This window comes from Plecotus auritus (genome assembly GCF_963455305.1).
Source record: "Plecotus auritus genome assembly, chromosome: 6".
In the NCBI taxonomy this organism is placed as follows: Eukaryota; Metazoa; Chordata; class Mammalia; order Chiroptera; family Vespertilionidae; genus Plecotus; species Plecotus auritus.
The window spans coordinates 100,334,719-100,351,532 of NC_137773.1; the positions used below are offsets into that span (position 1 = coordinate 100,334,719).

The following is a 16,814-nucleotide window of genomic DNA, read 5'->3' on the forward strand; positions in this document are numbered from 1 at the left end:
GTGCTATTTTTGTGACTCGGTTGTAAATCTACAATCATTTCAAAATTAAGAATCTAGAAAATGTACTTTATCAGAAAAAAAGAAAGAGGTAGCATGAAGTATACACACCTGAGGTCACTTCTAGCATTGAGGGTGTGCCTCGCTGTCTGGGCCAGTGAGCGGCTGGAGGTGAAGGTGGGCAGTGGGGTTGCTGGGAAAAGCAGAGGCCTAAAGGGCAGGGCTGGACTGGGTGGGGGACAAGCTAAGCCTCTGTAAGGAAGAGGGCCACCAAGTGCCTCAAGTCTCAAGGCCAGTCCCCACCTGAACTGGCTTCATCCCCAGTCCAGTCCTGGGACATTTGGTCCACCTGCTGTTTGCATGGAGTCAGACCCAATATTCCGTGGAGGGTACCATGACTACAGGCAGAGAGTTCTGTGGGGAAGAAAGAGGCCCAGTGGCAGAGCCATCCCCATCTGCTCAGAGGACCTGTATTTGGTGTTCTGGGGTGACATCAGGACAAGGCTACATAAGGTGAAGTGTAGGTAGGGATGGGTCACCCAGTGCCACTTGGAACATGATCAGCTATAAAGTGCATGTATTGGAAGGAGGACAGAGCAGACAGCAAAGCCATCTGCAAAGGCCATTAAGCCCCGAGTAAATGAGGCGGCTGGAGTCAGGACACTTGGTTCAAATCCCAATTCCGCCACTAAAATTGCAGTGTGACCTTGGGTGACTCACTTACCCCCAGCCTACCTGTTTCCTCTTCTGTATAATAGAAATAAATAACATCTACCTCAAAATCATGATACGGGATTAAATGAGATCACTTAAATGAAAACAGTGGCACAGTGAAGTGTAGGAGTCCCTTAATTTTTTTCTTTTGTTTTTCTATCACATGAAAATAATCTAGCTTTGCAGACAATGGAGAAACCTATTTTTTTTAAATGAAGGATGGCTATGTAAATCATGGCAAAGCCACTTAAGGGAATATAAGCAGTCATTAATAATGAAGGTTAGGTAGCAACCCTGAAAATGATCACAAGAGTGTTAAAAGAGAAAAACCAAGTAAAAAGCATACCAATTCAACTGCATGTAAAACATAAAATACTAGGAGGAGATATACCAAAATACTACCCGTGGTTGGGTTGAGAGTGAGTGGAGGTGGAATTACAGGTGACATTTCTTATTTTCTAAATGTTCTGAAAGTGTATTAAATTTATAATAAAAAATTTTATTTTCTTAAAAAAAAACACACACATTTCCCGAACCACCGCAGAACAATCAGGTATGACGAGTGGGAGCATGCTGGGCTGAGGTGTGCTAGGGCAGGGGAACAGGCAGAGCCACACCAGAGAGCCCTGGGGATGGGGAGGGGCTGCCAACCAGCTCAGGCAGCAGGCCAAGCCCTGGCCGGGGCTCTCCTGGGCCACACTCCCGGAGCTCCAAGTCAGATCAGATGGAAGAGATGGGGTAGCCTGGAGTTTTCGGGGAGGGTTGGGGTCAAAGCCACCTTGCTGCTGTGCCCTAGGGCTCTGCCTTGCTGTTGTCGCTGTCAGGAGCATCCTCAGGGGTAGCCCCCCGGGAAGGCTCCATCTGCTCCTCAGTGGGAGGGAAGGACCCAGGTCCAGGGAAGAAGAGCAGACAAGGGTGTTTGAGGCCCCTGTCAGGGACAGCCCAGCTCCTGCCCACCTGGTTCCATTTCCATGTCTCCCCTCCCTCCCCAATCTATGTGGCCAGCAGGAGCAAGGCCAACCACACTGGCCTGGTGGCTTTCAGAAAACAACAGACTTTAATGGAAAATAGGAAGGAGGGAGGTGAGAGGAGGGAGCAGGGACAGAGCCTCACCCCTATCATTCCCTTTGGCCAAGCCTGGGTAGTGTCCTGAGGCCACCCCCTCCCCACACCTCACAGCTCTCCCTCGAACAAGAGGGCAGGATTTCAGTGGCCCCTTGTCCAGATGCCTGCAGTGCATGGGCGCCCAGAGTCCCGTGAGGAGGGGGGTGGTGTAACAGAGCTTGGCACAGGTGGGACAGCAGGAGATGAGGGAGCAGAAGGTGTTGCTTAAGCCAGAGTGATTCCCAAAGTCCCCCAAGGAAAGGCTGTTTGTCTCCTGGGTTGGGGGGCAGGGGTTGAAGGGCATCAGTCACCCCCAATGTGGGCCTGGTACCATGGAGAGGGGCACAGGGGCGGAGCAGGTGCCAGCCTGCGAAGGGCAGGTGTGAACTTCAGTGGCACTGTGGTGGTTGGCTTTAGGGCCCAGGTTAGAAGCAGGAAACAGAGTATCCTGCTGGTACCCAGAGTGGTGCTTGTGGAATTGACCAAAGGTCCCCAAGCCCCCAGCGTCTTCTCTGCTTATGCTGTGCCTAAGCTGAGCACCTGGTCTACCTGCCCCCCCAGACACCTGGGACCCCTCTATTTAACCTCCTGTAATGTCCCCACAGCCAACTTCACTGCTTGGAACACAGCCCAGTCCACCTAGGAGAAAACGAGAGGACACGGAGTTCACAGTTGCATTCGTGGGCTCTCTCCACCAAGAAGAACTCCCTTGCTGGCCTTGGCTAGCTGCTTGCTGGGCACAGAGCTGTGTCTGCTCTGCCACCCCAGCTGTGCCACAGGAGGACTTGGGAAGCACACCCAGCTTCCTGGCCAGCGTCATACTCACCTGGGCACAAAGCAGGCGGTAGTCAGGAGACAGGTTGGATCCCTGGTGGCAGAGCTGAGCAGAGAGGGCAGAGGTCTCAGGGGACATGAAGTGCTGAGTGACGCTCACTGTGCTTACCAGGCCCTGCACCTGTGCCAGGAAGGAGGTGAACAGGAGGGTCAGTGGAGACTCACGCTGCCCAGCTTGGCCCTGAGCTCTACTTTCCATAATGACCCCACCCAGCTCTCAGAGAACAGAGGCTCTGGATGGAGCACCAGCATCCCCAAGGGCACAGCCAAAACCAGGCCAAGGGGATGCCAGAGATGGCACAGGCAGAGTCAGCTCCCATGGACCCAAAGCCCAGTTCAAGAATGCCACAGTGGGAGCGTGCTTCCTGCCCAGCCTAGGCCCCCGGGTCTGGAGAGGGACGAGGCCATACCAGGTGGGGGATGCAGCATCGCTGTGCTGCTGTTCTCGCTGTTTCTGGCATTCTGAGCTCTCAGCAGAGCCCTGGCCCCCGGGGACGCACCTGGTGGGGAGCCCCTGCAGGGACCAACACAGCCTCTCCGGGGGCCTGCAGCAGGGTCCAGCAGCTCACACCCCACTCCTCCCGCAGGCGCCGCCGAAGCCCTGCATCCAGGTAGCAGCTTCCTGGGGTACCAGGCTCCAGGTTGCCTGCCCCAGCCGGACACACCTCAAAGAAGAGAAAGGGGAATGAGCAAGGGAGGGAGGCAAGGGCAGGGCTGTAGAAGGCCAGGGCATAGACTTCCCAAGGGCTGTGGGCACTGGAAAGAGCTGAGTGTTCAAGTCTTGAAGGGCAAGCATAGAGGACACAGGAGGGAGAGAAAGGGGCTGGGTGGTGAGGGGCTGCGGCCACTAAGGTTGGCAGATTGGAGATTTGGCTGAGAGGAGCTTAGAGGAAAGGATTAAGGGCCCTGAGGTGAGGGGGGTCTAAATCCCTGCTTTTCCTGAAGCCAGATGCTGTGAGGAGCCTGTGTCCTGGCCCTGGGCCCTCTCCTCCCTCACTCAAACATACCCCTTTCTCCAAACCCAGGAAGACACCCTGAATAGTCCCAACTCATGAACTTGCTATACCAGCAGCTCTTAACCTGGATTCCAGCGAACATCAGAATGTGTGCTAAATTGTAGGTGATTAGGTGTTCCTGGAGAGAAAATCCAAATTCTTCTATGATCCCAGATTCAGAAGCAGCAAGGACACACAGAAGTTCTGATTCCCAGTGGATGGGCAGGCTGGCCTGTCCAGGCCAAGGCCTCTGAAGCAAGCACAGCCATGGGGGCGGCTTCACCAGCCAACCTGAGCAGGGAGCTCCTTGGGCAGACAGGGACTGGCAGAGGCCAGAGAAGATGCCTGGGAATAACTACAGGGCTGATACCAGCATCATGCCCCAACTGGCCACCAGCAAAACCCACCCCTTCAGCTAGAACCTCAGCAGTGGTCTCTGGGCTTAGTGCTCCAAGACTGAGCCACGGGGAGGGGGAGACTGGTGAAGCCAGGTTGGACCCTAGGGTAGTTCCAGGCAGGAGCCAAGGCTCCTTTGACCCCGCCCCCCAGTTCAAGTCCATCCTGGGGCTAGGTCAGTGCTTCCCAGGCCACCCAGTGATACTACACCCCTCAGATTCCCCATGAGTCATTGGATTTGGCCATATGGGACTGCCCACAGACTGCCACACCCAGACCAGGTGAGGCCATGTGAGTATGAAGGGATGCTTCTGTCTGCTCTCCTCTACAGATGTGTTCCAGCATCTATGTGTGCATCTACAGATCTACATGTGCCTGTCGACATGTCTGCAGATGTGCATGCCTGTGGGCAGGAGGGTGGTGGTGGGCAGCCATGTTGACATCTGCATGTCTGCATGTGAGCATATGCCTTAGCAGGGGTGACACTTGGTGGACATCTTTTCCCCAGGACAATCCGAGCTCAGCCAGACTTTGAAACTGGACCTGCATGTGTGTATGAAGGAGAGGTGTGACCATGAACTGAGATAATGGACCAAGGCCTCAATACAGTGCCTAACCGGCAGTAACTCCGAGTCCCACCTCAACCCCTTGCTCTTTCTGTGCACCCACCGCATGACTCCCACAAGGTCCCAGTCTGCCTTCTCTGCACATGCGTGTGAGTCGAGGCTCACCTGAGAGGGTGGAGAGCACACAGATAACACAGACAGGGAGGGCTTCTGGGGTGGGAAGTCCTGTCCGAGGGAGCAGAGGGGCTGCATCGGGGAAGGGCAGGGTCCCGGCTCCCTCCTCACCATCTGGAGAAAGCGGCGGATGCGTTGGGCGTCCTGTGCCCGGAACACGTGCCACACGGTGCTGACCTGGCTGCCAGGAGACCAGAGCCCCTCCCCGTCCAGGCCTGAGAGGAAGTCTGAGGGAGAAAGACGGCTCAGGAGAGCCCAGGGCAGGCAGACACAGCACCTCACATCTGCAGCTTGTCCCCACCCTGCTTCCACCCGAGGACCCACCTTTCTGTGCCCGATGCCAGGCAGGCAGTGGGGCTTCCGCACGTACCAGGATGCTGACCAGGTCAGTCACCTCCACACAGAGGTTCTTGGTCCCCAGGTGCCCACGGTGTGGGCTTACACCTGCACGGAGGTGGAGAAAGGACAGTTGGGGAAAGGTCCCAGAACCTTGGCACAGACGTAAAGGCACAGAGATGATAGGAATGGGGGCAGGGACTGGGCAGGAGGGCAGTGCACACTTACCATAGGCTGCCCACAGCTGGGGCTCCAGTGGACACAGGGCAGGGCCCGGGGGGAGGTAGGAAGCCAGGTTGAGTTTCCCATGTTGGGCACAGTACTCTGGAAGGGGCAGGCTGGCAGCCACGTTCTCCAGCCTGTAGGGGAGGAGTCATGCCCAGCAGGCTCAACCCAGGCACCAGAGACCCCATCAAAGCCCTCCACTACAGGGGTAACTCCCAGAGGCAAGCAGAGTGTGCCAAGGGTCACAGGTGGGGATAAGGAGGAGAGGAGGGAGGGCAAGGCGGGGAGTGAAGGAGGGCCAGTCCTTGGTCCCACACACACCTGCTTGTGTCTTTATCCCGCAGAGCTCTGTGCAACAGGAGGACTGAGCCCTCAGATGACTTTGGGCGAACTAGGGGAGGAACAGAAAGCCCATTGCCCAGAGGCCCTGTCCCCGGGGCAGCAACACAGTCCTGTTTCTGCCCTAGGCCCTGCTTCCAGCTGACCCCAGGGTCACTCTGGGCCTCCGCTGCCACCTGGCTCTGGCTCCCAGCTCCCTCTACCCCACACCAAAGATACTTACTCTCAGGCCGGGAGAATCCATCCCAGAAGGCTGCAGTGCCCAGGTTTGTAGGCTGGGGAGGCCCGAGGGGGGTCAGCGCCTGCACCTGGCCTCCAAGCGCCTCAAGAGCCTCGGTCCCCCACAGGCTGCCTTGCAATGTCCTCTGAATCCCTGACACCAACACAGGCTGTAGTGGAGGGGATGGGGACACGGGGAGAAAGATGGGCTGCCCAACATGCTCAGGCTGGGGTGTGTTGTAGAGATTACCAGAACAGCTTGGGGACCAGCCCCTGCTGCTCGCTCTAAGTGATGGGCCAGGCCTAGGGATCAGGGCCCTGAGGGGAGGCAAGGCTGTGAGAGCTGGCAGTGGGGTGGTAAGAGCCTCACCTGGCCCTGCCTCCAGTGCTCCTGGAAGAGGCGGAAGCCTCGCCGAGGCCTGGGCTCCTGCAGCCACAGCAAAGCCCCTGGTGGGGGCAGCCTAGGCCGCACTGGTGAGAGGGGCAGGCCTAGACCCTTGCGCAGGGCTGGCCCGGCCCGCAGCCCAGGCCCCAGGGCTTTCTCCTGGATCTTCCGTTCCACTACCTGCGCGATGATGCTGTCCAGGATATTGGTGATTCGGTCATCCTACGGAGGCAGGGGGTGGTAGAAGGCAGAGGGACTCAGGACCTGCCGAACCTGCAGGGAGGGCCAGCCCCACCTCTGCCCCCAGCGGGCCCCCCATGCCCTTGCTCACACTGGGCAGGGCTGGAGTGACAGGGGCAAAGGCCATATGTATCCGCTCGTGCCCCAAGCAGAGTTTGACAGCAGTGGAGGCCAGCAGTTCACAGAGAGAGGGACAAGGCAGGGGCCCTCGGCTGGCACGGTCCTCAGCAGGGGTCTCTGTAGAGTCCAGGGTCTCTGTTGAGGAGAAAAACAGTGAAGGCTTCCCCTTCCTCTCAAGGCTCCGTTGCCCACATGCTCTTCCTCATCTCTGGGCTAAGCCCACTCTCTCCTCGCTGGCTTGCCCATCGCTCTGGATGCACTTGCCTCCCACCCCAGCTTTCCTGCTGGCAGCTCCAGATCCTCTCCCAAGGAGGGCTCAGGAAGGGGTTCTGGCTAGAAAGAGATTAGGAGGCTTGTCCTAGATTTTGTTTAGATTTACTTTCTCTGGAGTGACTTGAGAAGAGTAATAGTGATTGGGGGAGGTGGTGGCTAAAGCAATTCCAGTCTCTCCTGTGGCTTCCCACCCTGGCCCAGCAAGCCCACCCCAGTCTGAACGAGGGGCAGGGGCCGCTCACCCGCTTTGATGTCCTTGGTCCTGTTGGTGTCCTCCTTGCAGGAAGGTTGTGGAGTTGGGGTGTTTTGTTCTCTAGGCTCCTTCTGTTAAACCCATCCACCACCCCCAGTCCAACCAGAGATTTTAAAATGGCAAAGGCAACTCAATCCAACTCAACCCACAAGCATTAACAACAGACTCTTATACGTCCTAAAATCATGTTTACAAGAAGCAAAAGGTTATATAACGTTAGGTGGGAAAAAGTTGCTCATGGAATTCTATGTACAGTACAATCTAAAGTACACTGGAACAGACTCGAATAAACAAATGGGCAAATTACTGATGTCAAAATGATCATACTGGCCAAAACTGGTTTGGCTCAGTGGATAGAGCGTCAGCCTGCGGACTGGGGGGTCCCGGGTTCGATTCCGGTCGAGGGCATGTAACTTGGTTGCGGGCACATCCCCAGTGGGAGGTGTGCAGGAGGCAGCTGATTGATGTTTCTCTCTCATCGATGTTTCTGACTATCTATCACTCTTCCTTCCTCTCTGTAAAAAAATCAATAAAATATATTTAAAAAAAAAAATGATCATACTGGCATTATAGGCCACTGTCATTTTCTTCCTTATGCCTGTCCGTATTTTCCAAATTTTCCACCACGGGTATGTAACATGGAGTATTTCATGCAAAATGCATTCCATAAACTATTTCTTAAATGAATAACTTTTATAAAAAAAAAAACCCTCAAGCTTCATAAAAACTTTGCAAAATGCCTATCTAGCACCTGCTATGTGATAGGTGTAAGGAATATTGAGATGAGCCAACATTCCGCCAGCAGGCGTCTGTGCCTGGGATGTGGACAGACAGGACAGGAAAGCAAGCCACTCTAGCATGATGTGGCAAGTGCAGAGCTGGAACACGCAGAGTGGATAGGAGCTCTGGCTACGCACAGTGAGGGCTTCTGCTGGGCGGGGCACGGGGGCAGGGGTGAGACAAATGCCAACCCTGGCTCCATGGATCCAAATCCCCAAGGGAGGGTGGGAAGTAGCCTGATGTTCCTCTTCATTCCCATCAAAAGAAAGGGGCGAAACCCTGCCAAGGTCAGTAATGTGCAGTCACATGCGCAATCCTGGGGCCCACCGGCTAGCACTCTGTCACCATGCTGTGATTCTCACCTGCTGGCCCCCTTCCCCAGGGGCCCACACCTGGGCATCAGCTTGGCAGGGACAGTGCTCCCGGATATCAAACTTGATCCAGACCTGGTGCATTGCGGTGCTCAGTTCTACCAAAGCTGGAGGGGGGCAGGGAGATGGAGTTTGGTGGTGAGTGCAGACAAGAGGCAGCCCTGTGCTGCTTGACCTCACCAACCAGGAGGGCATGGCATCCAAACAGGAAGCTGCTCTCCCCCAGGACCCACCCCCTGCATGCCTCCACCCCTCCAATATGACTCACCCTGGCTGGAAACAAACTGGGTGAGCATCAGGGAAGAGGCGCTGTGCCCAGCCTCCTGGGCACACTCCTCCGTGGGCTGCTCCGGAGAGCCTGTGGGGTAGAAGGGAGAAGCTATAGGTCAGAAAAAGAAGGCAAGCACAGGTTAAAGTCAGGGAAGAAGGGTAGGAAGACCGATATCTAAACAATCCATAAAGCATGGGCTTTCTGGGACACTTGGGTTCGGCTGTGACGTACGAGCCTTTGCTTTTGGAACACAGACACTTTAATATGCTGATGTGAGTTGCAAAACTCCATAAAGACCATGTAGAATAGAGTGTTCTGAACGTGTCTACCCTGGAACTCTTTTTAGGCCATGTCTATGAGCACGCTGGGCAATTTCAAGCCCTCCAGTGGCTGAGTGGAGCCCAGGAGAGAAAGCTTGCAGAGAACAGTGTAAAGAACTGGACTTGGAATCAGAAGCTGAATCTAAATCCTGGGCCCAACACTTAGTAGCTGTGTGACTTTAGATGAGTCACTTAACGTCCCTGAGTTTTTCTAATCTGGAAAATAGAGGCAAAAACACCCACCTCACAGTGTTGTAAGGTTTAAAAAGGAGCAAGCTGACAAAATGGGAGGCACTCGACTCCTTTTAAGGGGCGAAGGACACAGGCATGGCCCTCAGATCTGGGGAGAGGGGAAGGTCTGCTCTCTGGGGCACTGGGCAGTAGTGGCTGATGCTGGGGCTGGGGAGGGAGGCTTTCTTGGAGAGAGGCAGCCAAGAAATGGCCACAAACCTTAGAGCAGGCCATCCGAGGCCCCAGTCCCCGTCCTCCCACCCTCGGCCCCTGGCTCCTTTCCTACCTGCTTTCTCCCTGGCCCTCCCAGCACCCGCCATGCGACCACAGGCCACACACAGCCGGTGGCTGCAGCGGGGGCATCTCCAGTGGGTGTTGAAGAGTCCATGGTGGCAGCGGCTGCAGCAACCTGGAATGCCTGGGTTGTCCTCTGTCCTAGCCGGCCCCTGGCCTGCTGACCATGGGAGAGAATAGGGTCAGAGAGGGCTCACACACAGGCCCCTTTTGGCGTCCTCATGTGGTCAGACCTGCGTAGAGGAGCAGTTTCCAGCAAGGAGCTGCCCCAGAAGGGAAACAGGCCCCTCACAGATGCCCCCACTTACTAGACAGCCCCTGTACAGAACCTCCCCGAAGCACCATTGTCTCCAGAAAACCCTCCCAGGGATGGTGCAGGCCCCATCTCCCCAGTTCCTGCCCCACAGATTTTCCCATTGGCCCTGAATTACCAACCCACACCACTTCCAACACATTTCTTCACCTGCCCCTCTCCCTCCCTCCCTCCCTCCCAAGTTGGCTTTCTTCAGGGGACTCAGCATCAAAGAGGAAATTTTTAGAGACCATGCCTTCCCTCACCCAGAGTTTCAGACTAGGCTCTCACTGATAGGTGCAAGGACGCCAGTGAGCAAATGTTCATTTATTCACTCAACAAACACCTTGTCCCATCCCGGGCTAGGGACTGGGATTCAGAGCTAGTCAGGACTTGGCTTTTGCCCTCCCAGTGCTCACATTCCAGGGGGAGATGGACCCATAAACGTGGCGACGATGAAGGCCCCACAGAATGGGTGCTGGGTGTGAGAATGCGATGGAGGCCAAGGGTTGGGGTGGTGAGAGCAGGCTCACAAATGAGCCTGAGTGATGAGTAAGTTTTCATTCACCAAGTGGGAGGGGAGGAGAAGGGCCTCCCAGACAGAAGGAGCAGAAAGTGCCAAGGCCAGAAGGGGTGGACGAGCCCAGGTGAGCCGGGAAGGACGCGCAGGCCTGCCGGTGATTCGGAGTGCCGGGAATTCGGGTTTAGGGAGTGGCAGGGGCTGATGAAAGGGGATAGGGGCTGGACTTTCTGGGACAAGAGGGAGCCGCCAATGGGCCTCCACCCAGAAGTGATGGACCACAGGGGCGTGTTTTCCCAAACACACTGCTCTTGAGGCGCCATGAAATAATGCAGGAGGAAGAGCCTGGAGCCAGAGGGACTCCACAGCCTCAAACATCAGCCCAAATCGTACCAGCCTCCGAGGGCCCGGGAGCCTCACCACCCAGGGAGCCTTCCTCATGCGCCACCCGCAGGGAGCTCCCCGCCTTCGAGTGCCCTTACAGACACTTGGCACTCAGTCTTGTTTCCCCAGCAAGCCCGGAGCTCTTAGACAGTGGGCTGGACCAGGTTTTATACCTTCCCGACATCCGGCTCCCAGGTCAGAAACTTTAGAAAACACGGTGACTAAGAGCCTTAGCCGGGAATAAGGGCAAAGCAGGGCAGGCGTCCTCCTGAATGGGAGGACAGGCCAGTGCTGGTGGGAAGGAGGGGTTCACACTCGGAGGTCCCCATGCTCCTTGTGAAAGCACCAGGCTCTTCTGAGTTCCCAATGCCTTGTGGGTGCTGCTCACCTTCCCGCTGTGCCCAGGCCAGGGCCTCCCGCTCCCTCCGCAGCAGGCGGCACAGTCGGTCCCCCAAACCACTCAGAAGGTGTTTGGCGAGGCCCACGCTGGGCCCGGCCTTTGGGCCAGAGCCTCCTCCCTCCTCGGAACTGGCTGCCAAGTCTTCCTCCTGCTGCTCCCCTCCCAGAGAGGATCTGGAGACAGGGCAGAGGAAGGTGAGCAGGGAGCCCCAAGTGGGAGGACGTGGGGACATCCAGGGGCAAGGGCTCACCTGGGCACTTGCTGGGAGTGGCAGGCCAGCCCTCCCACCTCTCTCGCTGCCTGGGCACAGCTTCGGCACTGAGCAATGCCTGCCTGGGGAGCTGAGCAAGGTGCATCCTGACGCCCTGGGTCCTGGAGGCCGGCCCTGCCATCTCGGGGTCCTGAGAGGACAATGCAGCTGGTCAGGGGTCTGGGCCTCCCTGGGCTTGTGCGAACCCCAGGCCCTGCCTTAGCCCCCAGTTGTCCACACGCAGAACCAGCCCAGTCTTTAGGCCCAGGCCCCCGAGGCCTGACTTGGAACCAGTGAGAGTGGACCAGGCAGCTTGAAGCTTCACAAAAAAAGGCCGCGAGAAGAGCTTGACGATGCCCTGACATGACTGATGGGACTGAGAGGAGGGTCAGGTGCACTGAGCCCAAAGCCGGGGCAGCTCGGGTGATGGTCCTGACCCAAGTGCAGGATCCAGCCAGTGTAGATTTTGGATAGCTCCACCGTGAGCTTAGCAATGCCGCTGGCTGCGTGACAGTGTGAGGAGACAATCCCAACGTGGACGGATGGAGGGCGCCGGAAGGTGAGAAGGCCGGAGAGTTTCAACACAGACCACAGGTGCAGTAACCCAAGAAGGCTAAGAGGTCAACGGCTTCCCAGCCCAGGCGCAGGCCTACGAGAGTGTGGATAGACCCGCACCAGGTGCAGGGTGCTCAGGCACGGCCATTGAGAGAGTCCGCATCCAGGCCCAGCGGTTCAGGGGGCCAAGGACCCAAGGTGATCCCGGAGAACTGAGGCGGGGCTGGCAGCACCGGAGCTTTCCTCTGTGAAGGGCACAGCGTGACAGAGGGGTCCAGGATGTGCCCAGAGCATCAACACGGGCAGAGTCCAAACTGAGTTTCCGTGGTCCAGCTGGCTAGGAGAGTTGTTTGTTCCTGAGGCAGGACAAGGGGTCCCTCAGGAGAGGCAGTCCTCCAGACAGGGATTGTGGCACAGACCATCATGTAGGCGCACATTAATTGGGTGCTAAGTGCCAGGAGTTCTTCAAAGCCTTCTCTGTGAATTATATCATTTAACCTTTGCAGGAGTCTTTATGAGGTAAGTGTCATCTTCATCCCCATTTTATAAATGAAGAAACTGAGGCACAGAGAGATGAAGCAGCTAGCTCAAGGCCATGCAGCTACCAGTCAGCAAAGTCAGGACCCAGGCACTCTGACTCCAGAGTCCAAGCTCTGAACCATGTCATTACACTGCCACCAACACACCAGGGCTTGGGAGGAGGCAGACAGAAATAGAAGCCACTTGCTTGAAGGCCCGGGCCTGTAGATGCTGAGGCACTCCCAACAGATGCTGGTACGACCCACTCATAAAGGACCTCTGACCCCACCTCCTTGCAAAGCTCCAGTCTTGCTGCCCCCTCCCAAGCAGGGCCCACACAGCCCCTCCCCTGCCCCTTACCTCTGCGGTCAGCACGCTGTTCTGCCTCTGCCTTGTTCCCCAGCGATGAGTCCAGGACGTCCTGCCCTGCACTGCCTGGGAAAGGGTCAGGGGAGCGCTTGGCGGCTGGGCTGCCGGCCACTCCCTGGACCTCAGGGCTACTTGCCCTCTTAAGGGCCTGAAGCGGGGCAACTGGGCTCTCCTCCTCCCCAGGGCAGCCTCCTGGGCACCCAAACTGCTCAGAGTGTCTCGTGAGCCATGTCTTCTTCAGCTTGGTGTGGTGGTTGGGCAGGCAGGCCCTGGGACCAGAGGCCTTGTTTGCTTCCTCGATGGACTCACTGGACCCCCTTGAGCCCCCCTCCAGGCCCTCCTGGCACTTCCCACAAGGGCCAAGGCCTCCATCTCCAGCAGGTGGGTGGGATGGGTAACAGCCCACCGGGGTGGTAGGAGGCCCAGGAGAGGGGCACCTTGATGTGGCTGATGGCCTCAGCTGGTACCCAAGGCCCCCACCGCCCGGCACAGTCCAGACGTTGCCAAGAGTGTGAACAAGGCCTGGGGGACAAGTGGGCCAGGGGGTCCGGGGAACAGTGTCTGGATGCCCCAGGAGAAGTGGGCAAAGATTCTGATGCCTGCCGAGGCCTGTCTCTCCATCCCTCAGGTGCAGTGAAGGGCACTCTGCCTCCCCACTTCTCTGGAGAGGCCCACCAGGGGCTAAGCCCAACAACCCAGGTTCCACAGTTGCCAATGGCTCCTTCGCCAGCCTGAGAATACTCGGATCCTTATGGTAAAAACCCTGAAGAGAGGAGAAAGGATTAAGCTAGTGCTGACTTTGGTTCCCAGAGCTTAAAAAGAAGCAAACAAACTGAAGACCAGCAGGTATGTGCCTGTTTGGCCTTAAGGTTTGTGAAAACACTGAAGAACTCACATCTCGCATACTGGTTAATAAGCACTGCTCCTCCTACATGCCACCCCACTGCCCTAGCCACCCCAGGTCATCCCCCGGGATTTCTCAGACCTCCCCACAATCCAGCAACTAAAGGGCTAATGTCTGGCACAGCCAAAGGGCCACCAGCAACTCTCCAGATTATTTGATGCCCTGTACCATCCGGTTTTAAATAGCTTAGATCTCATCCCTGGGCATGGGGGTTGCCTGTGGGGGAGGTGTCCTAGACACAGGCCTTGGGACTGCCTGCACATCTTCCCAGATAGAGGGCTTTGTCTGCCCCCCTTTCCCGGAACAAGACACACATTCTGAGGCCCCAACTCCCAGGGCCTTGTTCTGAGTGGACAATGGATGAGTCAGTCCCTGAAACGGCCCGCAGGCAGGGGAGGCCTAGTGAGATGGAGGTGCTTAGAGGAGGAATTGCTTAGCCTTGACTTTGTCTGAGCTCACAGGCTCCTCTATTTGGGTGCTGCCTTATTTTTTCATCAGAATGGAAGGGCTGGGTGGTGTGGCCCTGACAGGGCTGCCTGAGGACCACTGAGCTACCTTGCATGGCCTGCTACAACACTCACCTTGCTGCCTAAGCTGAAAGCAGAGGGCACTTTGGGCTGGCCCCCAGAGTACACCCAGGGGTGCGGGGCCAGGGGCCAGTCACATGGACGCTCTGGAGGCAGGCTGGACACTAGGTAGGGTGGTAAGCAGGTGGGCACCCAGAAGGGAGCTCGCTCCAAGATCTTGGTCTCCAGAAGGAAGGGGCAGTGCAAGGGCCGGAAGGCCACAGGGTCACTTTTGGGATGGCCACTGCTATGCTCAGGAATCAGGGGGCCATAGCGAGGCGGGCATGCTGACCCATATAATGCCAGTGGATGGGTGAGCATCGCCTCTTTCCAGCGCAGCCCCTCCTTGCCGCTCAGCCAGCTGGCCTTCCTCTCCCCATTCCGGGGGCCTTCACCCTCCACCAGTGGGAGCGTGTCCTTGGGGCCCTGAGGGAAGCCAGGGGGAAGCCAGGAGTCTGGGGTGCTCAGGACACCCCTCCAGAAGGGAGCAGGCTCTCCCAGGCAGAGTGCCCCATGGCGCAGGCCGTCTCGTGGCAGGGCATTCGGCTCTCGTCCCACGATGCCGTTCTCAGGGGCTGTCTTCTCCCAGGCTGGGGTATCCTTCAGGAAGCTGGGCGTACTCTCCATCACTCTCCTGCCCTCATGGGGCTCTCCCAGAGGGGGTCCCTGGAGCATAACCACCAAAATATGAGCTTCTTAGGCACTCTGCCCCAAGTACAGAGTGGGTACCGCCCTGGCAACACCAAGGCGGCTCAAACCAGTAAGGCAAGTACCAACCCACAGCTGGGATCCACGCTACCTGCCCACATGTGGCTTGGGGACCCGCCTGGGTGGGATGCAGCAGTGTAAAAGGCCATCCCTACCCCCAAACACCTGGGATTTGACAGCCCTCCTGGTCCTGAGCCCCTCAGTAGAGACTGCTGTGTCTAAGATGACATGCCTCACAGAGCCTGGAACCTAGGCACAGGCCATGAGGAAGGATGAGGGCAAGAACCCAAAGGATGAGCTGGGTGGAAATTGCTGTACTGGGGACAAGAGGACTGGATCTTGGCCCTGCCTCAGCCACCGCTGTGTCACTTTGGGCAAGTCTTGTCACTCCTCTGGACCTCAGGGTGCCATTGTATAAAACAGGGCTTGGAAAGTGGCAGTCCCAGAGGCCTCTTCCCAAACTGCAGTCTGTGTTTCTGGGGGTGCTGCTTGCCCCCACCCCCACTGCTCAGCTCCACCAAGGCTTATAGGGGTGGGAAGTGCAGGCTGGGCAGGCTCGAGTCACTGGGGAGAGCCTCCAGGCAGGGCTGGCTGGTACTGCTTCCCACACCTGGGCAGCCATCTCTGCCTCTTCCCAGCACTCTACAGTTTCTTGGCTTCTGAATGAGTCCCAGGACGCCTGCTGAGTACAGGGATCTCCACCGTGCCCCCAAGGGAAGGAGTGGGCCAGCACAGGAGAGGAGGATTAGAGACCTCAGCTGGGATGGGTAAAGCTACCCCTGTCCACTGGGCAGTGCCAGAGCCACCAGCGGCCACAGTAACCGTAGCCTGGCGGGAGGGAGGGAAGGAGGCGGGGAAAGCGGGCTGCATCCCAGACAGAGGCAAAGGAGGGAAAATTGAACCAGCGTGAAAAGGACCAGAATGACAGGTGGCACTAGAGCCACAGTGCTCCCTCTTCGTGGCCCCTGGGTGAAGCCCCAGGCCGTAGCCGGCACAGAGAGCTCTCGGGTTTTCTGGGGCCACCGCTCCAACGCGGCCAAGTCCCATTGGGCACCTTAAGTTTCGGATGTGTGGCCCAGACCAGAGGAGCACGGGGGGCTCATTCCTTGTTGTGGCTCGGACCCAGCTAAGTGTCTCCGAAGGCGAGCCCCTGGCGCCGCCTCTCGGCGCTTACCTGTGCTTCACGGGCCAGGTGCGGCTCGGGCGGTGGTCCTCGGGGCCGGCGTCGGACGCTCGCTCCCCATGGGCGAGGCCTCGTTACCCCCGCGCTCCGTGCTCAGCGCGCTGGCGCTCTCTCTCCCCCGGGGCAGCGGGGGCGCTCTAGGGCCGCAGGTTGGAGGGGTCGGACTCCGGGATCTGCAGGATGCGGCACACGGCGCGGATCGGCCGCACCAGCTTTTGGGCCGAGGCAGTGGGTTGCGCCATGGGACGCGGAGACTCCGTGCTGCGCCGCGGGGAGGGCCGGGCTGGGGCTATAGGGAGCGGTGTCCCCGGAGGGAGAGAGGGAACCGGGCCGGGGGGAACGCGCGCCCCGGGTCGGAGACGGCCGAGTGGGGGAAAGGCCGAGGGGCCGGGGGAGGGGGTCGTGCCTGGAAGGGGGCGCCGATCCTGGAACCCAGAAGAGAGCACCAGCGAGGGCGCAAAGCGGTGCAGCGCGGCTAATGGAGGGAGAGCGCAGCGGAGAGCGCAGCAGGACCTCTGATCGCCATCGCCAGACGCGCAACTGAGAGTGGGGAAGCTGCTCCGCCGGTTTCCTCCTCCAGCACCCTGCGGGAAACAGGAGCCCGTGATTCGGTGGCCCCGCCTGGGCCTGCCCCCTCCCAGGCCCCGGGGGCTTCCGCCAACGCCCCGGCGATGCCACCGGCTGCGCACGGGGAGAATGAGCCCTTTGTTCCCCCCTCCCCCCGCGG

General features: G+C 58.0%; 2 protein-coding genes across 2 annotated transcripts; both read right to left on the minus strand.

The window, feature by feature from the left end:
* Window positions 1–1,191: 1,191 nt before the first annotated feature.
* HR (HR lysine demethylase and nuclear receptor corepressor) lies at window positions 1,192–16,217 on the minus strand. Its single transcript, XM_080673178.1, has 19 exons — window positions 16,079–16,217; window positions 14,212–14,862; window positions 12,718–13,489; window positions 11,284–11,434; window positions 11,022–11,206; window positions 9,430–9,594; window positions 8,590–8,679; window positions 8,313–8,428; window positions 7,160–7,241; window positions 6,616–6,779; window positions 6,270–6,506; window positions 5,904–6,069; window positions 5,663–5,732; window positions 5,345–5,475; window positions 5,105–5,224; window positions 4,892–5,007; window positions 3,150–3,314; window positions 2,642–2,770; window positions 1,192–2,454 (listed from the first exon to the last, which is right to left on the minus strand). The coding sequence occupies exons 2-19, from the start codon at window positions 14,821–14,823 to the stop codon at window positions 2,392–2,394; spliced, it is 3,534 nt and encodes a 1,177-aa protein (XP_080529304.1). The 5' UTR covers window positions 14,824–14,862; window positions 16,079–16,217; the 3' UTR covers window positions 1,192–2,391.
* Window positions 16,218–16,224: 7 nt separating this feature from the next.
* On the minus strand, window positions 16,225–16,329 carry HRURF (HR upstream open reading frame; the record flags this gene model as incomplete). Its single annotated transcript, XM_080673179.1, has 1 exon — window positions 16,225–16,329. One exon carries the CDS (start codon window positions 16,327–16,329, stop codon window positions 16,225–16,227), a length of 105 nt encoding a protein of 34 aa, XP_080529305.1.
* Window positions 16,330–16,814: the final 485 nt, after the last annotated feature.